The 25207-nt window shown below is 39.4% G+C and overlaps 1 protein-coding gene across 3 annotated transcripts in view; it reads right to left on the bottom strand.

Moving 5' to 3' along the window:
* Positions 1 to 25207, bottom strand: part of FGF14 (fibroblast growth factor 14) — a 629737-nt gene that overhangs the window by 190979 nt on the left and 413551 nt on the right. The window contains exon 1 of one of the 3 annotated variants that reach the window (XM_034758204.1): positions 19846 to 20134. The exons of the other annotated variants lie outside the window; for them this stretch is intronic. Coding sequence (XP_034614095.1) covers positions 19846 to 20038 — 193 coding nt within the window. The 5' untranslated portion in view covers positions 20039 to 20134. Of the gene's footprint in view, positions 1 to 19845; positions 20135 to 25207 lie in introns of those variants that run through there. 3 annotated transcript variants of the gene reach the window in all.

Here is a 25207-nt window from a genome sequence, read left to right as displayed (position 1 = left end):
GGATTCCTTGCTGACACCAAGCTTCCACATCAGCAAGTTATAAATGTTCTACTATCTCCAACTGGCTAAGAGATAGCATCCCAACCTCATGGATGATATCCGGGCCTCAGCAATATGTACCTTTGTCACCTGATGTCTGGATTACAGCAATGTAGTTTAGCTGCACTTCATAACATCTGCCCTGAGAAAACTGTAATTGGTACAGAACACAGCAACTTGCTTCCTCAGTAACATGGGTTGCCATAAGCACACCATCATCCTTGTATTCTGCTCAATCTACTGACTCCCAATATAATATCTAACTGAGAACTGTCCTCACTTTCCAGGTGCCAAATATTATCTCCATTTTTAACATTGTGCAAGTACACCTATAACTTCAGATATTACAACCATAAAGAACAACAATTTACAACAAATTGCCACTGCATATCGGTTTTCTCTCTAAGGGCTACCTCACTCATTAGGATAGCACCAGATTGATGCTACAGTACCAGCAACGGAAAATAAAATCTAAAAAGGAAGGGTATGTTCATCTCCACACACAGTCATTCCATCACAAATGTATGAAAAATAGTTACCCTAGTACCAGCCTTCATGTTATTCACTCACAATATAAGTCCCTAAGCAAATCCCAGATTAGGATGAAACAGTCCAAGTTCTCCTAGTGTACATTTCCTTCGCACACTTTGCAACCATCCCTTAAAATATTAATCTATGCCTCCATACAGAATCATGACTGGATTTTCCAGTTCATCAGAATTATTAATGTCAAACTTAATAAGTTACTGTGCCTCAGCACCAAAAGCTTAGTTTATGGGGTGAAGACATTTGAAAAATGTAGCCTTGCCAGCAAAATAGCCAAAGACTGGATGCTGTCATACTATGAATCAGTTCCACAGAGCATCCAATGGATCTTCCACAAGGGAACGATTTAAATTATATTTCAATCAAGCCTTGTGCCTCATGAGAAGAAGAAACATAATTAGATCATTAATAGAAAACAACAAAACTTTCAATCAGTTCCAGCATTTTTCTGCAGTATGTTTGAACAATTTAATGAATTAGCACATCCTCTCCCCCCAAAAAACTCAAAGCCAATGTTAATTTAAAAAGAGTCACCTCTTCTTTTCAAAGTCTACTAGTCCACTTAATCAATACCTCTTAAAAAGGATACAGACCACACAGGTCCTTGTTCAGCAATGGATTAAAATAAAAAAAATTGCTCTTCAAAGTGCTATTTTCAGTATGGTGATTGATTACGCTTCATCATGGATTATGCTTATCAATTTAGATATATATAATATAAACCCCTATGCTAATATATACGGTGGTATCCATAAAATAAAGCATTTGCCATGCCTCAGTTACACTCTGCTCACTTCTTATTCTCTGCCAGGTCTATGCCTAATGTTTTAAACCTCTGTGCAACTTTCAAACAAACAAGGGGCTTTTGTATTTATTTTCTTAAATACCAGTCTAGTATGTTTCTTCCCATATGTAGAAGTTTCCACAAAGCTTACATGAGCCTAACATGCAGGATGGACAATATTCAGTTCTGGATCAATGAGAGATTGAAAGTCCAATATCTTGTGATTTTTCAGGTCTAGAAATAGGTGCCCTATCCCTTTGGAAAGAATGATTCTCCACATTTCGTGGTGCAATGTTTTTGTTTATCCTCAGCAGATTGCAAGATATGACCTTAAATTTGTAACATCATAAAGAAAAAAATTGTTTTAGCTAATTTCTAATTTTTTTTAAAAAATATATTCGTTATACATTTTCCTATCCGTCTATACTGTTGGATATATGATACTGAAGGGAGTCTGGTTTTCTAGGTCAAAAAATATAAAAATTACTACTGATACTTCCCTTCCCTCCATTCTCTAAAATCAATTTTCTCTTAACAATTTTGACATATGCAGAATACGTTGTGGTGTAAAGGATAGAATATACCTTAAAATGGAAAGAGAGACAACCTCTCCATTCCATCAACAATATGTATTTGGGGGTGTGTGTAGAGGTGCGGGAGGGAGAAGGCGGTGGAAGGGGTCTGTAACTGCCTACGCATCCATTACAAGTGATTAGGGGCTTGCCAAAGTTCCCAACTTTTATTTCACATAGGATTCCATTAAACCCTACTGACCATATATGGGAGCTGCTAAAATCTTAGGATACACGACTAATTTCACAGCTGTAACTCACGACTGGTACAGTTCCACCCGTGGTAGCAACTATGGAAGCTGTAAAGTAGGCAGGGTTCAGGTATAAGTGTAGAGGACATGGTAGTAAAAAATTCCTGAACCTTGACTATGCTAAAGTTTCCACTAGTGAAGCTACACCAGTGGTGTATTATAGTTATGAAGAGAGCTTGTGTAGCCAGGGCCAAAGAGACAGACTCCATCAATATTTAATGCATAGGAATATGTTGTTTTCATAGTGTGAAGTGGAAAATCTGCCTCATCACAGTCAATTCAAACTTATGCTCCTGACAGTGTCACTTCTAATGTCCCAAAACTTGTTGGTTTTATAGCCTCTACTGTTAGTGCCAGTGATGCACTCAAAAGAACAAGAGTCACTTTCTGGAACTTCACATACCAAGATGAGACTATATCTCACTCCTGAAAGAAATAACTGCTGGTATGCAAAAGAGATGGGCTCATGCTGCGAAGTACAGGTCCATATTGGAACATTCCCAAAGTTTTTACAACTGGGGAAACAAAGTTAACTAATCAGCACAGAGCCACACAGAAATCTATGCAAAAGCACTGGTAATCAGGGGTCCCTGCCTTCTAACCCCAAACTCAATATTTTACTGTCTCTGTATGAGAGTGAAATTAGTTCAAATTATGTTTCTGTCCTGAAGCTGTACAGTGGGATGCCATAACATGCACATCAAGAAGAATAAACAAACACAAAAGAAACTTACTCATAGTAGGAATAAAAAAGTTCAGAGTTGTTTTAGTTCATTTTCTATAGACCTTTATTTTGTTTATAATGAAATTTCAATCTGCTTACAGTGAAGTATGACTGCTATAAATTAAGTTCCACTGAGATAATCACCTAACCGAAGATGTAAATAGCTGACTCCTGGTCTTACTACAGTTTCTCTTTTCTGGGAGTAATCCACATGCTACCAATATCACAGCTGCTAGACTTCCTTGAAATTCCATGGGGAAGAGGAGGAGATCTTTTGCAAAATAATACCTCCTCCCATTAATGAAATTAGTCTTCAAAAATGATCTATGAAAACCACACCACTAATATGTGTGCTTCATTTTGCTCTATGTCTGAGCATGTGTCTCAGTTAAGGAATATGATTAAAGTCACAGCCACACTACAAGTTTTAATAGTGTTATAACTAAATAGCTGACTGATCTATTTTTATAAAGTAAACAGGGCTGTGCTGAGCTCCACTGTATTTGAAGAAAGGAATTGTTCCTGCACTGGATTGAATAAATGTCTGCTTAAGAAAAATGTGATATATCAAGATGACATGCATGTCTATGTTCAAAGGAAGTTTGTGCATAGGGGCAAGAAGTCATTAGCCTTTCACATTTGAAGACATACTTTCAAATTATTTTCAGAACACAACAAGTATGAAGTGGGTGGTCTCAACTTAGTGCGTAATTAACATCTGTCCATTTTAGTATACAATTTTAAAAATAGCTACATGTCAGCCTCTTCTCAGAAAATGACTATGTCTGAAAGTGCACAGGATAGTTTAGGATTACATCAAATGGACAAAGAAATGTGGTAAGTTGCTTGCCTACACTATACAGGACTCTGTTTAGTGTTAGTTTCCCATGTTCATGATCACCAGATTCTCCTCAAAATGTTTTAACAATACAAAAAAGAAAAAGAACTAATACATTGTAGATGTACATTGGGGAAAACATTTGTAGATAAAGTCATATTTGGCAAACTTCTACAGTTTTATATTTGATCAAAGATGCATTAAATTACTGAAGTGTTTTTTCTCTTCTTTCCTTTTTTGCATTTTCTGTCCCATTTTGACTGATTATCAAAGCCTCTTTATTCATTTCACTATGAATTTCCAAGGCACCCACCACTTTAGCATTTAGGCATTATACACGTAAATACTATGAGAAGTGGGGAAGAGAAGGATCGCCACCTCATTCTTATGTGTAACCAGACCACTTCCCATAGAAGAAGCCTCCCCCTTACTGATTCATTCAATCTGGTATTTGTAATAACACAAATTCTTCCACAGGGCTGAATTTTGATGTGAGTTGCTGAATGAATCAGGAAGGACAAGGAGGTGGCAGACTGGACTAGTGTTTACAAATATCTCAGTAATCAAAAATTGTCATAAACCATACAGCGCATGATAGCTAAATTTACTTTAATTGGAGTTCAATTTTCCTGCCTGTTTCCTGAGCAAATGCTGTCACGTACAGTGCATGCATAGGCTCTGCAGTGAAGCTGCTGGTTACCACACAAATCTTAAAAAAACCCTGATTTAATTTACTCATTTAAGGCCAAAACTTGGACCCCTGGGGGAAAAAAAACCCACTAGTAAATGGGATCTATACAGTGTCTGATGGAGTAGAATGCAGAATCATCTCCCATGCAAGATTGTATAGGATGCAGGACTCTTGTCCAGCAGTAGCTCCAATAGTGTTTAAGCTACTCATCAACAGATTGTAGTAGAAGCTGCTGCTCCTGTTCTCCCCCTGTACTGGGTTGGGGTTTGACCAGTAGGTCAGTGTAATTCCCCATTCCACTGACTGCTCTTTACACCCATTGACATGGGGAGACTATTTGTAGAGTACAGCTCAGTGACACACTGAAAGCATAGAGTCATCTGCACATCCTCTCCTTGACCTGGCTAGTTCTCCTGCTTTTGAGGACTTCTGTTGCTCTACAACAGCTGGGATGATTTTTCCCTTATTAGGTATCTTTGGTCTCTTTTTCCTCCTTATCATCTCACACTAGTTGAGCTTCTCATTCCCCCGGCCCGCAATTTTCCACCAATATTCCATGTTGATGAACTTGATATATATCTCAAACCTAACAGGAGAGTTAGACTGTGAAAGGTCTTCCTCTGTCATATGACTAGCAACCTCTATTTTGCTTTGCTGTAAAACTACAACATTCCTTTTCTTTGAACGTATAGACTACATGCTAGAGTGATAGTGTTAAACAAGGTTCTTGTTAATTGACAACCTGGAAACAGTGCAGAATGATTAGCCAAAAGAAGTAACAGATAATAAAAGACATTAAAAAAAACCACACATGTTTTACCTGTGGGTTCCTAACTACACAACCACCAGACGTGCTCTCGCCATGTCACTCTTTTTGACAGCCCATTGAAGTCCAAGTCTAGGGACTTTCAGGTAGTCATAAGGTCCATTAATTGTGCTTAGCATTTGATTGACTGTTTTGTTCTTGACATTTCCAATTTTGTTTTTGCTCGGTTGTGTTTCAGTGTATGAAACTGTAGCATCTAGCTAAGTAACTAGCATTATAGAAATTAGTAAAATAAACAGTAAAACCATTTTCCCCCATTTTTTGAGTACACATCATTTTAGAATCATTACATAGTACTCTTCTTCCATGTTTCTCAGATAACTAGGTCCCAAACCATTATTGCTTTCTTTCATCAGCTACAAAGGACAAGAGTCCAATTCACAAGAAGCATGAAGCTACTCCAGCACTTCTCAAAGCTCAGTAAGTGAAACAGGAAAAAACTCAAACAGCAAAGATTTAGATTTCTCCCTTAAAGCCACAGTTCTTTGTTTCCATGCCAGTAGACAGTGCAATCCAAATCTGAGCAATTTTGTCTGAAAAGATAACATGAAAATTCTTTACAGGGAGAAAAACCTCAAGTCAATACCAAATGGACACATCCAGGATTCCCTGAGCTGTCAACGATTCAGACCCATTGTGCGAGACTTCGTAGATATTATGGTGGAAGTGAAAAAAAAATATTTCTTCACTTCTCACACAGTCCTGCCATATAATATTTTTTTAAAAGCCTGAATGTCACAATGAATTGGACTCAGCATAAGACTTCCACCACTGGCACTTTAACTGTCCCCGTTCTCGCTTCATCGGTTGCAGGTCATCTGTGAACTATTTGAGTATGCAGACAAAGCACAAATACCTGTGCACAACTGCAAACATTTAAGTGGAAATCATATCAACATAATTGCCAAAGGTGCATGTGTATAAATTACTCAAGGTTCAGAAATCAGCAGCACTGTATATGCTTAGACATACAATAAAAAAATAGAAAACAGTTTAAAACTATTTTTTTTTTTGGTCAAAACCTGTGCCAAGTTCAGGGCTAGCTGCATCTTTAACTCTTCTTGGTCTTGGAGAGTAGCCCCCACATATGTTAGGGGTTGATGCCTTCACCTGTCCTGGGGTGGAATCCTGTGATTCTCTCCTCTTAGATTGGGTCCCCTATATACCATGATTACGCAGGAGGTTTGACTGGGTTCCATCAGGTGTTTTATTGCAGTGTAAATATACACAGAGGGTACGTCTACACTACCCGCCGGATAGTGATTGATCTATCGGGGATCGATTTATGGAATCTAGTGTAGACACGATAAATTGATCCCCGGTCGCTCTGCCATCGACTCCGGAACTCCACCACAGCGAGAGGCGGAAGCGGAGTCGACAGGGGAGTGGCGACCGTCGATCCCGCGCCGGGAGGACGTGAAGTAAGTGATTCTAAGTCAATCTAAGATACATCGACTTCAGCTACGCTATTCTCATAGCTGAAGTTGCATATCTTAGATCGATCCCCCTCCCCCCCCCCCCAGTGTAGACCAGGCCAGAGTCACAGCTAAATACAAGGTGGAACGGATTGTTAAGCATAGGAAGTTAACACATGTTGCACAAAACCAATTTAAATGTAGTAGGCAATTAACACCCCTGCAGTCCTATGATGAAGGAGAGTTAGTGGATTAAGACTGTTTTAAAGAGCCATAAATCCAGTGTCTTTACTGAGCCCATGATTTTTAGTGTCTAGCGAAGTTATGGACCTAAGCTCCCAGGCTCATTTTTTGAATATGTTGTGCAAGTTTCCTTCGAGGACCAGGACTGAGAGGTCAAACATGGAGTGATCTTTTGTGAAAAGCATCAGCCCATGGGTGATATGGTGTTTGTCTTTTATCATTTTTCTGGGTGAGTTCATTTGGGAGCATAGTGATTGTCTCGTTTTACCCACCCAGTTGCTATTGGGGCATTCTGTGCACTAGATGAGGCACATCACATGTCGTGATAGGTATGTGTAACATCCATGGATCTTGAAAGTGTGTTGTGGGGGGTGGGGTATCGATCATGGTAGCAGTGGAGATATGTCTGCAGATTTTGCATCTGTTGTTATGGCAGGGTCTGGTGCCACTTTGAGTTGATAGGTCCTGGTCTGTGGAGAGCTTGCTTCTGACAATGAGCTTGGCAAGGTTGGGGGGCGGTTGTTTGAAGGCCAGAAGAGGAAGTTCAGGAAAAATTTCTTTCAGGATATGGTCCCTATTGCACATGGGTTCTAATTATTTAATGATACTCCATGTGGGTTTCAGTGTGGGGTGGTAAGTGACAACTAGGGGTGTGCAGCGTTTTTCCCCCATATTGAATCAGCTTCTGTCGGGGTATTTGGATGGCCCATACCATGATGCGATCTACTTCTCTGCTAGAGTGTCATTGTTCAGTGAACATGGTTTTAAGTGTGCTAAGGCATGTATCCCTCACTTTCTCCTTGAAGCATATTCTGTGATATCTGAATGGCAGTAAATAACAGTTTTTTGTTGTGTTTGGGGTGGTTACCAGATCTGTGAAGGTAGGTGTGGTGATCCGTGAGTTTCTTGTATACAATTATCTGTAGGGTTCTATTGTTGAAGCTGAACATCCAGTGTCCTGGATGTTGATTCTGGTGCAGGAGTGTTCTAGAGAGAGTTTGATGAATGACTAGTGGTTGCTGAAGTTGTGGTGGAAGTATATTTATTGTTAGTTCTGATGAATTAAAAGAGGAAAAGTAAAAAAAGAAAATAGAGCAATAAAATAACTTTTGCATTGTATATTATATTTCCTAGTCATTGGCATGTATTTACAATTGTAAACATGGAGACTTTTCTGAACTTCTACAAACAATAAAGAGATAATCCACTAGATAAGCTGAAGAGTTCATATAGATGTTCATATAGTAACTCACAGACATTAGTCAATAAGAACATAAGAACGGCCATACTGGGTCAGACCAAAGATCCATCTAGCCCAGTATCCTGTCTTCTGACAGTGGTCAATGCCAGGTGCTTCAGAGGGAATCAACAGAACAGGTAATCATCGGGTGATCCATCCCATCACCCATTCCCAGCTTCTGGCAAACAGATGCTAGCAAAACCATCCCTTCCCATCCTGGTTAATAGCCATTGATGGACTTATCCTCCATGAATGCATCTAGTTCTTTTTTTAACCCTGTTACAGTCTTGGCCTTCACAACATGCTTTGGCAAGGAATTCCACAGGTTGACTGTGTGTTGTGTGAAGAAATACTTCCTTATGTTTGTTTTAAACCTGCTGCCTATTAATTTCATTTGGTGACCCTTAGTTCCTGTGTTATGAGAAGTAAATAACACTTCCATATTTACTTTCTCCACATTAGTCATGACTTTATAGAGCTCTATCTTATCCCCCCTTAGTCATCTCTTTTCCAAGCTGAAAAGTCCCTGTGTTATTAATCTCTCCTCATATGGAAGCTGTTCCATACCCCTAATCATTGATGTTGCTCTTTTCTGTACTTTACAATTCCAATATATCTTGGAAAACATTTATCTGAACTGGTGTGTTTACAATTAGAGGTGGTCAAAATAGTTTATTTGCTGAAAAATGCAGTTTGGGGTTGACTAAAATTATTGAGAGATTTGATCCAGTCACTGAATGGTTTTGACCAAAAACAATTTTTTTTTGAGGGGTGGGAGAGGTTAAATTCCCATGGGGACCTAAGCATCATTCAGAAAACCAGCAGAGAGGCAAGTGGTAGCACCCTCATTATCCTCTATAGGCCCATGGTTAGGGTACTCACATGGGATGTGTAAGACTTGGGTTCAAGACCACAGTCTAATTATAGCCAGGATTTAAACATGCATCTACCACCTCCCAGAACAGTGTCCTAACCCCCAGGGTATGTGGTATTCTGTGGTGGGTCTCTCAGTTTCCTCTATTGAAACTGTTCCACTTCGCATAAATACTTAAATAGTCATTGGGCTAGAGAGCAAGAATGACTAGATAACCTGGTGGTTGGAGGGATGACACTTGGGTTCCAGTCCCTGCTTCAGTTAATAATTATTTATACAAAGTGGAACAGCAAGATCGGACTCCAAACACCTCTGATGTATTGTTGTATTATAGGGAAAGCTTATAGCAACCCCTATATTTAGGTTGCCTAACAACTTCCATTGTAAAAATAATCTGGTGACATTTTCTTGAGAAGCTCTTACATGTCTACTGTTTGCAGCAGGCATTTGGAATTCAGGAGTGGAAAAGCCCAGTCCGGCTTGAGAAGTCCCTTTTCTTAGCCATGTTAAATTCTATTCAGGTTTAGCTTAGTTATAAACTGCTAAGATCACCACTTTCCTTCTCCTGCTTGCATTCCTCAGGAAAATTATAGCACCGTGTCTAAGTAATAACGGAACATGAATATTTTAAAGAGGTAACCCCATGTCACTCCCAAAGCACCAACAACCACCACTGCCAACTCACAGCAATACACATTGCACTGGCAATCCCTGGCAATTGATAAAACAACTGTAGCAGTGGGAGACTTTGCAACCTAATTAATTTTCTTTAAAGTTAGGCTTTTGGTATGTGGTTATATATTATATACAAAGAGAGAGAGAGAGAGAGAGAGAGACACTGTATGTGTTTCAAAATACCGCATTACACTATTATTTCACAAAGGAAAACATTTTACATTTTAAAGAAATGTCATGCTCTACCATTTATCTAATCTAATTATTGCAATTAAAGGGCCCAAACCCGATTTTTATGTACACCAGTGTAATTCCAATGACTTCAAAGGACCTACTCTTGATATACACCTGTAAATAGAGCCCTTGGAGGGCTAATGGGTAGCACATCCAATATCACTTTTTAAGCTTCCTCTCCAGTTGGGGCATTTTCTGCAGGTCTGGAGAGGCAAGGCTATCTGCGCCCAGTACTGTCCTTTACCCCCTATGGGCCCAGTGTGGAATTTGTACACCCCATCACAACATCCAAGTGAGAGATTAAATCACAGAGACTAAGGAAATTGTTAAAATACATCTATTACAGAAAGGAGGTGGAAGTGTTCCCCACACACTAGCTGATTTGTTCCAATTGTGTTGGAGTGATTATGGAAAACCTACTAAGAAGTTGAAACAATACATATCAGGATTATGTGGCTGCATGGTCACTATTGTACAAAACTAACCAAAACTTGATCCTGTATGCAGAAAGCCTTGTCGGTTGGGGTTTTGTGTTTTTCCTTTTTATGTACCGCATCCATTTAAATCTTATATCATGCTTTCTGCATCTACTTATTTCAGCCTTATTTTTGTTAGCTTTTGCTTTAAATACTTCACCACATGCTGAATTGCATGTTATTTGGGGTGTTTTGATTTTCTATAAAAATGGATGAATATGAAAACTTGCATCATAATTCAAGCAAATGCCAGAATTTTATTCAAGCCATGAAGAAGAGCATGGTCTAGTAGTTAGATCAATGAATTGGAAGTCAAGACTCATGGGATCTATTCTTCTCTGCTACTGATTTGCTGAGTGGCTTTGGCCAAGTTTCTTATGGCTAAATAACAAGTGACCAAGCGCAGCCATCACACCAGATGATCATCTGGCCCAGGGGAGGATCTCCAGTTCCATGGAAAAATTTGTGGGAGGGAGAAAATTCCAATAGGAAAACCTAATGAGTCAAAACTTAGATTTTCTCTCATTTACCAGGTAGGTGGAAAATCTAAGCTCTCACATTCTGAAGGGAGTGTGGCTTGGAAACTTTGCAGAGCCCTAAGGCTTTGCAGGAAAATCAGGTTGCTGGTACACAGATTTTGGACTTACAGTGCAGGGATCCAGACCCTTCTTGACTTTCCCATCTGCTTCCTCCATCACAGCATGGAACATTGTATAGATTTATATTTAGAAATCCACCTGGTTAGCAAGAGCACAACTTGGGAAGAGCAAATGCTCAATTCCACCTCACTCACTTTTGACATGCAGACACGTGCCACTTCTCCCCACCCATACCAACCACCAGAGTTCCACCTTCTGTTAAGCCTGAAGAGAAGCTCAGAAGAGCTTGTGGTAGGGGGAGGAAGTATGTTATGGAGGTGCTGTTCCCTACCACGTGCCCTCTATTTCTGCTGGCTTTTGCTCCCCTCTACCTGTGCACATGTAATGGAGGATCAAACAATAAATGCCTCAGTTTACTCATATGAAAAAATGGATTCTATATGTCACAAAGGTAGTGTGTGTCTTAATGAGCGTTCAACCATAGTGTTATTTCTATATTTAAGTTCACTTACTGGTGTAATAGCTGTACATCCTGTCATCTGTGGTATGCTCAACTTCAGACAGAACTAAAAATCAGCGAGATGGGTAGCCAGAAGTCACCTACTATAGGACAGGCCCAACAAGAAAAATAACAGAACATCACTGGCCATCACATACAGCACCCAGCTAAAACCTCTCCAGTGCATCATCAACGATCTATAACCTATCTTCGAAAACGATCCCCCACTCTCACAGATATTGGGAGGCAGGCCAGACCTCACTTACAGATAGCCCCCCAACCTGAAGCAAATACTGACCAGCAACTATACACCACAGAAACACTAACCCAGGAACCAATCCCTGTAACAAACCCTGTTGCCTTCTATGTCCCCATATCTACCCTAGTGACACCATCATAGGACCCAGCCACACCATCGGAAGCTCATTCACCTGCACATCTACTAATGTGATATGTGCCATCATGTGCCAGCAATGCCCCTCTGCCATGTACATTGGCCAAACCGGACAGTCTCTACGTAAAAGGATAAATGGACACAAATCAGACATCAGGAATGGTAACATACAAAAGCCAGTAGGAGAACACTTCAATCTCCCTGGACACCCAATAACAGATTTAAAAGTAGCCATTCTTCAACAAAAAAAAAACTTCAAAAACAGACTTCAAAGAGAAACTGCTGAGCTACAATTCGTTTGCAAACTTAACACCATCAATTTGGGCTTGAATAGGTACTGTGAGTGGTTGGCTCACTACAAAAGCAATTTTCCCCTCTCCTTGTATTGACACCTCCTCATCAATTATTGGGAGTGGACCACATCCACACTGACCTAATTGGCCTTCAACACTGGGTCTCCACTTGTAAAGTAAATCCCTTCTCTTCATGTGCCAATATATATTTATGCCTGTTTCTGTAATTTTCACTCCATGCATCTGAAGAAGTGAGTTTTTTACCCACAAAAGCTTATGCCCAAATAAATCCTTTAGTCTTTAAGGTGCCACTGGACTCCTCCTTGTTTTGTGGCTAAAGACTAACATGGCTACTCCTCTAATACTTCAGACAGAACTTGCATTAATAGGAAATCTAAGGATACATCTACACCAGTGGTTTTCAATGGAGGTGCAGACCCTTTTGGAAATCTTAGCTATAGTCTGCGGACCCCCAGGGATCCATGGGCGACAGGTTGAAAACCAATGGTCTACACTATGGAGCCCATGCCGGCATAGCCCCTTAGTGTAAATGCAGTCTGTACCAACAGAAGGAGTTTTTCTGTTGATGTAGGAACACTGCCTCCCTGACTGGCATTAGCTACATGAACAGAAGCCCTCTTCCATCAACATCATTGTATCCACACTGGATGTCTTGTTGGCACAGATATGTCGGTCTGGGATGTGAGGGGTTTCATACCCGTGACCAACATAGCTATGCAGACATAGGCTTGGTCTACACTTAAAAGATAAGACAAAAAGAGCAATAGCTATTCTAGATTGTTCAGAACATCTTTTAGCTGCTTTAGTGTGCCACCAAAGTAGACAATGTAAAACGGGTTATGTCAGTTGCCCATTGCACAAAAATTAAATGAAAAAATGCCATCCTTTTTTGTCTTTTGGATTACTTAATTTTAAAATATTATATGGTGAGAGAGAACCACTTATCTACAAATTCCAAAGTTCTGCAGTCCATCGTTTTTAAAATAGAAGGCCTGAAAAATCATGACTCAAAAATGTGAACTTTCTTTGAGGCCCCATTTTTAATTCATTATAACTCAAACTGCTTAGCAGGTTTACTTCAAAATATTCAGAAAATTCAATCTCTACTCACAGGTTATGTGCTGTAAGTTTGGGAAGATATACTTTATTCTTCATGCAAAACAAAGAGGTTGAATCCTTTGTTTAAATGCAAAACAGAACCCAAAATTAGCTATGTCATTGCTACAGCTCCTCCATAATAAGTCAATAAGAGTGTATAGTAAAATTTCCCTTAGCATCTCTATTAGTCAGATTCTTTTAAATTCTATAATAAACTTTAATTATTACCAGGACAGGAATATTTTTTTAAAAAGTTCTTGAAATTTGGAGTCCTTAAAATGACCATTCATTTCATATTTCAGTATTTAGGCCAGTGAAGGAAGGCGTAAATTCACAAGAGAAGTAGATTTATGAAGGATTTTGTTTCTTAAGCAAGTGGACATCGCACAGACTTGAAGTGTCATCCAAGTCATGATAGAGCATAATGGTCACATGACAGTGTTTTTTTAACTAGAGGGAAGCCTGAACTGGTACTCAATTGGATCCAGATTCTCTAAACTTCAGGAGAACTCAGAGAGAGTCAATCACCTACAATGTTGTATTTGTTATAAATGAAAAGTTAAATCAGAAGTTGCAGGGAGGACGGAAGTGAAAAGAATAAAAGTGTAAGGAAGAGGACAGTATTCAGAATCAGGTAATTCTGAAATCTCCTTTACTCCAACTGGACATTCAGGATTGCTGGTAAAAATACACGTGTTCTAGCATACGTCAGAAAGAAGGAAAAGACAAAAAACATTACCACATGCTGGCAGTCTGCAGACAAAGGGGAAAAGGGATGCCAGCCATCCCTTAAATAACCTTTGGGAAAGTCCAGTGAAGTCTAAAATTTACTAATATTTATCAAATACACAATGCTAAAATGCTTCTATTTTATTTCTACTTTAACATAATATTTTAAGACTCTATGATAATTATATTTGTCTTTTTGTTCCTGAGTTATATTAATAATATGAGATGTTTTGTAATCATATAAGACACTTGATCACTTGTATGTTAAATGGTCACAAAGAACACTGCTATCGTTAAGTCAGGATTTAAAGCCCATATTGATATGAAACACTGCTGTAAATCCTTTATCATCTAAAATTACATTACAGTTTTAAAGGAGGAATTAACTTTTTTCATTTACTTCTCCTTTTAAAATTACATCCTTGACTCAGCACCATTGTTAGATCCACTAGAAACAGTTCAATACAAGGGACGTTATAATCCCTCCATACTCTCAACCAAGTTGTTTGCATTAATTCACATTCAACATAATCAGCTTTAATATAGTTTTTATACATACCAAAACCTCTTTTCAAAACCAGCCTTCTATTTAAAGAAGAGCTTCCCACTCAGTTGGAAGTGTTTTGCCTGGGAAAGGCCTTGATACTCAATCTAAAACTAATTGTAGGACAATAAATTTTAAAAAATGAAAATGAACATGCCTACATTGGCAGCAACACATTTGTATGTTTTGTGTTTGCAATGATCTTATAGTTCTTCAATGGAGATATTTAGCAGCATTTTAAAAGAAAAAAATGAAATTGATTGTATACATATTTTATTACAAAAACAGGCTTATAGTGCCTGTCACCTTGGCAACTAGGCACTGCATTTAAAGAGATTTAAACACAGTTAAAAACAAAATCAGTCAAACACTTGGTAAAAAAAATGGGCCTTACAATGTATATGAAAGATTGCTAAATGTCAGTCAAGAAGAATGAATTCCTAAGGTGAGACCTCAGTTAGGAAAGCCAAGCCAGTTTGTACTAATTTAGGAATAGCAACAGCTTCCAAACTGATCTTAATTTCTTAGGAATTCTAGATACAAATGGAGTGTTCTGATTTGCAGGGAATGAAATATATTTACATGTGTACACATGAATGGGTCTTGCTTTCAGTTCTACAAAAGCAAAAAAGACACTTCAGGTATTGCATTTCCTGAGAATTATTTTACTTCTTAGGTTGTGAAGTCACTCCCTGTCTGCTTCATCAATCCCATCTGATGTACACATTAATTGTCCCAAAAGGCACTCTTTCGAGTGATATATAGCTGTAGTAATTCACAAAAAAATAAACCTAGAAGTCTAATAGTCATGTCTTAATAACTGAAATCAATATATTCTCTGAACATAGTGAGATAGAGACAATCTCACTAGTATTAGCATAAAAAATTAGATGCAAAATCATTCCAAAATTGAGTAATATAAAGTTGGTATTAATATACATATACACAGTATGTACAATACATTTATTTTTATACATTTGAAATTATGAATACTACACAATGGAATAATCCAAAGAGATCTAATTAACCAGACTACAACTTTGGGGACCAATAAAGGATATAGATTTATAGGTTAAAATATAGGTTAACTAGAAGCTAAGAATGCAACAGGGACAAGTGGATGGTTTGAAATCATACACTTCATATGTAATGTAATTGCATGAGCTAAGGCATAGGAATTTATTTTCTGCTTTTCATTGCTTAGTCTCTAGTTATAGTCAGGTTTCATGCCACATGAAGCCTTCAAAATTCTGATCTGTCAGTCCTCTGTGTAATTGTTGTGTTGCATTAACTGAATCTGGAGAATATACAGAATTAAACTACCTTGTTCTCTAATCCAAAATGAAAAAGGGTGAGTTATTCTCGATACGTGTTTGGAATCAACGCCAGGGCACATATTTTGGCTTCAAGAGTACAAGGAAATTAATGCCAGTGGTTTCTTCATCAGGTGGCAGTTGGCATAAATTAAAGATATTATAATATTAAAACTAAACATTATGAATCAAAGCTGTCTGATATATGATTGTGGTTTGTCTACTCAATAGCTTAATTAGGTAATTCTCCGATAGAAATCAATATCCACTATAGAGCTAAGACACATTAATCAAAATTATTGGAAAAAAATATTTGAAACAAAACCACAGTTACATCTGTCATTATGGCTTTTATACCAGTAAATGTAAATAAGAATGTTCACCTTTCCCCACTCTGTATCTTTATAATATATACTACTACAATATGTCCATAAAGGGGTAACCCTGGACTGAAAATTAAACACAACTATAGAGAAGCACCAATACAATAGAGGATATCTAGCTTTTAATAGCTTCAGAATCACATAATTTTTTCACAGATCAGCACCAGCCAACCAAGAAGCAGTATCAACAGGCATTTTAGGAAAAAAGCAGCATCTCTCTCAGCTGTCTGTTAACTTCAAAGATGTATGGACTTTTGTTTTGTGTATATAACCTCTTTGCAAGTATCAGAGTTACATTTTGTTTGGAATGAGTGATGTACTCTAGATTTCTCTATCAATAAATAATGAACAATTGTTGCATACTTCTATTCTGATATTATCATGCATGAGCAATCCAAGGAGTCCACTTGTCACATCTCTACTGGCTCATTTTTCACTCTTTGTTCTCATGACACTTCGTACATCATTTAGATAAGATTTATTTGTAAAATTCCCATTGCACACATCTGACAACAGATTTTTGGAAATTTATCACGTTTTGCTCTTATTTCATGTCTCAACAATAAGTTTCAATGAACAATATGATGACCGATGGCCATTTATTCTGACGAATCAGACAAATAGTAATGGAACTCTTGATTTTCTGCTTCGTATAATGATCATTTAATCAATGAACAGAATGAACTGCATATTTGTTTCACAATTACATATTCTAATTTTTTCTATGCCACAAGATATGTAAATGATGAAATTTGCCCTCCACTTTCCACTCTTTCTCTCTCCCCGCTTTATCTACTTCTTGTATGTAACTTTGAATCCACAGGTACCTTATGCATCATCACCGCCACCACACTCACACACAGAAAAATGATTTTTTTCAGTATAAAGTTTTATGGATGAATAATGAATCTGTGCTGTTAAGGTGCATGACTGGATAAATATGCCTTTAAAAAGCTCTTAACATTGACATAAACAAAGGGCCTGATCCTGCAACCTTCACTAATAAATATTCCCATTGAAACCAATAGTGCTAACATGAGTTAGAGTTTAGATTATACTCCAATTTAGTTTAATTATGATCAGTTTCAGGAGCATTACTAAATACACTATGAAAAATCCATGATGCCGAATACAGAACTTTGCTGGAGGCATCTCTTCACTGTGGAAATGCTTGGCATCTAATGCTGTGAAGTGGTTATCATCCTCAAGTCTCCCTGAATTCAATAAGAGTTTTGCCAGTGTATGAAACTCAGAACTGGCCAAAAATGATCTTTCAGTAACTGAATGTATTAAAGGAAGCCCTAGTAAATTTGTTTCCATCAACCAACTATAGAAGATAGATTGTCTGTTTTATAATAATCAATTATGGAATTTATTTGGTAAAAGTCAATTATAGATCTATATTTAAGAAATTAGTCAGTCTAAAAATTAAGCCTACAAAGATTTTATTAATATAAACTCACACTATATGCTCAAAAATGAAGTTTACGGTAATTTTATGCGGCCTCCATGTTAACTTTTAAAGTCTATTTCAGAAATCAGTTTTCAGAAATAAGAAGATAAATTGTATACCACTTTGCAAATAATGGCAACATTTAGTTTATATTCTACAATAATCCCAGATTTCTTGTATTATTGTATCTTTATTGCTTCTTTTCACTGTATTTGAGACAACTGAAGAATAAGAAATAATTCTGCTGCAAATAATAAAACCATACAAAATAAAATGTGTTAGATCCTATCAAAAGATGCTATTTCAAATATGATTTACAGCAAGAAAAGGAAAGATGGATCAGACCAGGTAAATTCTTATGTCTTAGTTATTCATCAACTATAAAAATACTTTACCAACAACTGTAACTCTCTAGACCAAATTCAAATGGAAGTATACTTCTTTCCACACACTATATACACTATATTACAGCACAGGATGGAAGAAGCATTCTCTAATCTATTCAGAAAGAATTTGTTTTTTACTATAGTAAATAGCAAATACTGTAATATCTTTACAGATATTCTCCTTGCTTTTGAAGATGTTTATTTAAAATCTTCATCCTTTATAAAATATCCCTGTGTTTTAAAGCTATTTGCCTTCTGGGCATAAGTATGAGATAAAGTAAACACCAGTTCTAAATTCTGGAAGTATTACTCTTTAATTGGGCAATAAAATTAAGAAAAATTATAATTATAAATGTTCTTTGTCTTTTTATATAGTTTTATCCTTTTGTTTACACGCTTTCAATACAAAGCATTGAAAAAATGCAATCATGCTACTAATGTAAATTTGGAGACCTCTATTTATTGAGTATGCTGTAATCTACAGGAAGAAACTACAATAATCCACAGATTTTATCCTTTATATTAGGGGCCCTAACTTAACAATCAGTTAAAATATATATGTATATAATTTCAGCGTACACAGTATGTGATAATATCCCTCATGGTCCTTAAACATGCTAGTATGATAGACTTCCTACTTTCAGAATACTGGAAATAAAATTATTCTCTCCTACTTAACTATTAAGAATGGGAGTCTAGAACAGAGTGCCTATACTGTGTGTAAAATGAAGCACATAGCATAATGAAACGAATCATTAACGATAGTTTGCTGAGGTTGCTTTGTCAGACACCGACCATTTAGAAGCTGTACAAATCGTTGTACTATTTGTCCTTTTAAAAAAAGGTTAATAGGCTGTGGTTACTAGAGCCCTTGTTATGTAGCCAGTAGTTATCAGCATCAAGTAATACACTTAGCTCTATCACTACCTCAATTAAAAGACTGTTTTCACCCTTTATTGCCTTGTAAAAACTAAAGCACTAAGTCGCTTATGTTTTTTTTGTTGTTGTTGTTGTTTAAACAGGGGACCTATCAATTGTGAGCGTTGCTTTATTCTTCTGACTAGACTAGCGTTTGAGGAAACCTTTCTATATACATTACATCCTGAACAGTACAGGGCATTAACATACATCTGAACTACTGCTCATCTGTTTCAGTGCTGCCTATAAGGCGCTTTGTGAATGGGAGCGAAATACAAAAGACTTTGCATTACCCAGGAAGGCAACTAGTACAGGGAAGTAAAGAGGAAACCACACCTAAAGCCTATTTGGGGGATACTCTATTTACTACAGCTAACACCTAGGGAAAGTGTTATTATGTGCCATAGTGCATTATATTCTTGAGGAGGCGTATTCTGTGAGTAAGAAACTTCCCGGGCCAACAGCTGGATAGATCACACTGTACCACCAGGAACTGTTGGCTCTGCGATCTCCTCTAGCTAGTGTGTACATGTCTGTGTGTATTTTCCACCCAAGGCACTAGGTAGTAGATGACGGAGCTAGCGAGGGAACATGAGCGCCCGGAGAGCCGGACTGGGGCAGGCACTAGCTGGGAGATTGCATTAGCCGCCAGCCCAGCACAGAGTTTGCCGCATGTAAGTTGCCCAGCTGCTGGCCGGCAGTGGCTCGCTACAGGTTGTCCCCACTCCTGGGGGCAGACAGACAGAGACAGGGGCAGACACAGACACACACACACACACACACACACCTTGGCGCCGCAACCTTCTCTTCTTCAGCCCGAAGATGCGGACCTTGGAGAAAATATCCACCAGGTTGCCATTGCAGAGCCCCCGGTTCTTACTGGGGCTGCTCCGCCTCCTGCTGGCCGAGGGCCGGTCCCAGTGCTGCTCCCTCGCTTGCCGCTTCTGGCGGATCAAGCCGCTGGCGATGGCCGCGGCCATGGCTGCTCCCGGCAGGCGGCTCCCGGCTCACTGGCCGGCCAGAGCGGAGACAGGGACTGGGCGGGCGCTGGGGCTCAGCCGCGGCGGGGACCCATCCCCGGGCGCCACGGACAAGCGAGACCCTCCTCCGGCTCCTCCAGCCGCAACTGCACCCAGGGGGCACCCGCGGCCCGGCGCTGTCACCGCATGGGCCCCCCGCCGCGGGTGCCACCTGCCCGGGCTCCGGCGCGGGGCTGGGCGCTCCGCTCGGCTGGCCGCCCCTCAGCAGCCGGCTCCCATTGCTGCCGCCGCTACAGCCGCCGCCTCCAGGCTCCTGGCTGGTGCCTGCCAAGTGCTTCAGAAATCAGCATCTGGAGAGAGCGCTCTCCTGCTCCGGGGGGAGAGCGGCAATCACAGCCGCGCCTCGGTGCCACCCCACCCCGCTGCGAGTCCCTCCGCCCTGAGCCGGCAGAGAAGGGGGCTGGGGCAATTTTCGGGGCGCGGGGGGAGAAATGCTAGTTTCTAACTGATCCCCCAGCAGCCGCCGCCGCCCCGGCTCTGCTCCCAGCTGGGGTTTCCTGATTGCAATGCGCGGCTCGCTCGCCGCTCTCCACAAACTCCCTGCTCTGGTTGGAGGGCGAGGCGCTGCCCAGCGGCTAATCCCAGGCGCAACCAAAGCCCCAGGGGCGGCTGGATCTGGGTCTCGCGCGCGCGCCAGCCCCTTTCCCCACACCCAGTCCCGAGCCGGCTGGCGCGGGGAGCGGTGGCTCCGCCACTTCGCCCAGCCAGCTCAAAGTTGCAGGGATCTCCCTTCCCTTGTGGAGGCAGGCTCGTCATTTTTCAATGGTGACACCATGAGGGAGGGGGAGCCAGCGAAGGGGGAGGGCGAAAGCACGTGGTATAAAAAGACCCCTTCGCCTCTCTGCCAGCTGCAGCAGCACAGACAGGGTGTGAACGCGATAATCCGGAGGGAAGTTAGCGAGCAGGGTGACAGCGAATAGCGGCCACACACACAAAATACCAAACCCAACTTCCCCTTGTGCCTCCAGCAGCCTGGGCCAAAGCCGGGAAAGTTGGGGGTGTGGGAGGAAAGGGAACGAAGGAGAAGTCATAGAGCGTCCAATGTAAACGCTCAACCTCACCCTCCTCCAGCCCTTCGTTCTGTATTGGACGCAAAGCTGCTTTAGTTGAATGTGAATCCCCAGCCACGTGCGGAGGGATGGAAAGAGAGACGAGCTTTCTGCTCCGGTGGGTGCACACAGCTCTATGGCTCCCAAGACCCACCCGAGTGGGACCCATCATGATTTCCTTTTTCTCTAGCTAGTTGGAGTTCGGAAGTGAAAGCCCAAATACTCCAGACTGCCCATCAGACACGACCTGGAAAAGGTTGCTAGGCAAGCCGATTCCCGTCGTAAAAAAACCACTGGGCGTGTGAATGATTTAGAGCTGGTTAGACGGAAACACGCCTACGCATCTTTAGGGAACCTTCCAACTAAAATCGACACACGCTCTTTGTTTCAGAGAGAAATAATACAACCAATATACTTTTAACCGAGAAGATAAACCAGCTAGTCTACAGGGCTTTATAACCCCTGAATGCATTCAGTGCTGCGCCTACAAACACCTGTATGTGGGCGACCGGGAGATGTATTGATCGCCCCCCTAATGGGCAATTATTATTATTTTTTTTTATAAACTGTGGATGTGTTCGCTATTTTGCACTGACAATATGTACCAGGTACAGAAGATCCAGGAAGTTTTCCCCAAGGAGTTTACAAGCTGAAGTAACTAAACAAATAAGACGACACAATGGGTTTCACAGTCATTATTATCCTCTTTTCTGTAAGCATGGATTTTGGTCGAGCTAACTCCTGTAATGGTTAAACCTTACAGTTACTGTACCGTGTATATAGTTAAATACATTTTATGCACAGGTCTCTTTGTGTGTATCTCCAGTATATATACACTTAAAAACGTGTTATTTTACTAGTCCTCCTTCCCACGTTTTGAAGCTTAAACACTCCCTTGCAAAATATATCACTTCGCAGTATAAAGCTTAACATGCTCAGTTATTTGAGCAGATAGTTCAGTTGCTCCAGTTTCGACCATTAGTTCGCTAAATCCTTTAATCTACAAAGGACTATTTTCATATCGAGGGCAAAAGCTTATGGAAGCATCTCCCTTACACACATATTATGGTAAAGCTGGAGCAACTCGGAGGAGTACACGCTCAAATAGATCTGGATAACACGTTTTAATTCTATTTTATTTCAGAGTGGCTCTAAACAGATTCAGCTAAATCATTCAGATTGGATTTTCTGTCTGGCGATTTCAACAGTGCAGCAACTTCCATAAAATCGCTACAATTACCCTAACTAATGCAATCAGAGGAGTTTTTAATTTGATTTTGTCTTAATTTTGCCTTCAACTTTCTGTTTTCACGCTGTATAACGGACGTTGTCTAAAATTACTTCCCTTTCTCAGATTCTTTCAAGTCTGAGGGGTTAGTCCACATTGTCTTCTTCTAATGGAACCACGCCGTCCTGCGACAGGACAATGAAACCAGACTAAGTGCTGAACTTCAGCATTTAAAAAGTGGGGCGTTTCCCTTGCTGTTGGAAGTGCCAGGACAAAAAGAAAAGGATCGTGGTTGTTTATGTAAGTAGGGAAAACAGATGCTCTAGACGACGGGAAAAAAGCAAGGACCCCCGACCCCCCACTACCATCTATCTTTAATTGCCACAGCGTTGCCCCGTGATTTAGCCAGACGAATTGCCTTAACAACTGCGATTCTAAATGCATGGGATCCATATTCCTTTCTGTGGAAAGACCTTTCTAAAACACTACGTGATCGACAATTACAGCTCACTTTGTCGACTCTCTTTCAAACAGAGCTTCATCGAAACTTGTGAAGATAATTCAGTTTGTCACTCTAAATCTGAAATTTTTTGCCGTGGCGTACGAAAAGGGAAGGTGTGTTTCCTACTCCAGAGATCAGACATAAAAAGCTCCCGGTTTGCGTCTCAGAAATGCAGGGTAGTTGTTTACAGCTTTAGGTACACCAAAGAAAACTCAAGGGAGCCCTCTGCTGTCTTAACCTGTGATAAAATGTGTGCAATTCTAGTCAGAGTGAAGGTTTTGCTAACAGATGGATTTTGGACGTCTTAAGGTCTACTAATTACATTGTGTCCAGGAGAAAACTTTAATTTTTGCTATATTAAAAAACCCTATTTTCTTTCTGATTAAGAAAAGTCTGGTTATATAAACACACGGAGGCGGTGGGGCAGTGCTAGATTTTCAATATTTTCTGTTTTCCCATCTATTAATTTCTAACTACCAACCTACTGTTTTCCTAGATACATTTCTAAAATGTAAAAAAATTTCAAAATTTGTAAATTATATGTTTTGTTATGAGTGTTGTAAATTCACACTCAAATTGTTTAAAATCGAAGTAAAAGGCTTCCTATATAATAGAATTAAAGTGCCTATAAATAGTGTCTCAAATCAAATTCCTTTTGGGCTAGATGCATCTGGCTATGTAATTAAACAAAGTCATACAGTTAAGCATGTGAATTATTTCAAAGATTAACCTAATTCTAAAGTGTCCCCTTTAAGTGATGAAACTGCTATTGGATAAAGTAACAAACATATGCTAATTAACATTTTTTTCTCTCCACATAATTAACAAAACACTTTTATATCATGGGTTTCTTGTTTGCCAATGTAGATTCCATATTGCCTTTATACTCTAGCTTGAGGTTACCTAAAGCCATTTTTTTTTAAAATTACAATTTACAAGCCTTAACAGCTACAATCTTTTCACCAGATGTTGGTATCCTTTCATATCGATATTAGACTGAAGGGATTACAGGCAGCAGTTCACGTCTTTGTAAAAGCGCACAGAAAATACACAGTTATTACTTTTATAGATCAATTCAATAAAGGCACCTGAGGAAAAGTTAGCTGTACAAAAGAGTGCTAGTAACCAGTGTTTCCAAAGGGAGAAACACCAGATTACAGATTGATACTAGCAGATGGTTTGGTTTCATGAGATCTAGTCATTTTTTTATTCGGTTTGCTTGCCAACAAAATGTACACTCAGTCGTTTCTTGTCTTATTAAATAAACTAGAATCTGAAGTTGTAAACTGTTTATAAATCCACAGTAATCATTATTTCAGGATTCTGAATCTAGATATGAATAGAAATTCTCCTAGACTATTAGGAGTTGAAGATAATTTTATATATCACTGCAAAGACAATTTCTCCTAGATTTGCAACATGGTCCTCAGATTTAGCTTATGCCTCAGTCACAATGTAAACAAATACATTAGGCAATTAACATTCCTTTTTTTAAAAAAATAACATTTTAACTTTTATAGCCAGATTCTACCAATGTCACTTGCATTGAGTAATTACATACCCATCAAGTAGCAAGGAACTACTCCTAGAGTAAGGTGCTATTACTCAGTGTGAGTAAATGTGTCAGAATCTGGTCAATAGTAAGAACTTATTGCACATCTAGGAGAAGATACCTTTGTAATGACAGATGATCTCCCTGTCATCTCCTAATTCTGACGGATATGACCGAACTCAGTGGGTCAGATTTGACTCAGGGTTGCATTGTCATGTGCTAGTCTCACCCCAGAGGCAGACAATTTGCCCGCAAACAGTGTCTCTGCTTCAACCACCTCTTCCAATGGTTTCTATATAGCTGCCCACTGAAATGATATCATCCCTTTCCTGATAAAAACCCTGGAGGGGAGTAAGCAGTAGTAATCCAACTGAACTTGGATCCCTAGGGCCTATATATAATTTACACATGTCAAAGAACACACTTAGGAGAATCTGGCCCAATGCTTATACTCTGCAGGGTTTTATGCATACCACCCAAAGGTTTATCAACATTAAAAAAGTAATATTTCATATGAATATACCTGTATAAACATATGAAGCTGAAGATTAGAAATCCCTTTGCAGACAGCTTATGTGCACCCTGTGGTGAGAATAAAAATCAAAATCTGTGCAATAAGGTTTAAATACTTTTGAAATTACGTGTGTTGCAGGCATTCATGACTGCTCACCTGGAAATCAGTCTGCTTATGAGTTACTGTTACTTATCAGAAGATGATGATTTATGCTGCTGAGCATTTTAATTCTATGTTTTGTTTGTGTACTATGACAGAAGAATG

Source organism: Trachemys scripta, chromosome 1, assembly GCF_013100865.1.
Source record: "Trachemys scripta elegans isolate TJP31775 chromosome 1, CAS_Tse_1.0, whole genome shotgun sequence".
NCBI classification, from domain to species: domain Eukaryota; kingdom Metazoa; phylum Chordata; order Testudines; family Emydidae; genus Trachemys; species Trachemys scripta.
The sequence above is the reverse complement of the archived record's forward strand: the minus strand, read 5'-3'. Positions and strand labels throughout refer to the sequence as shown.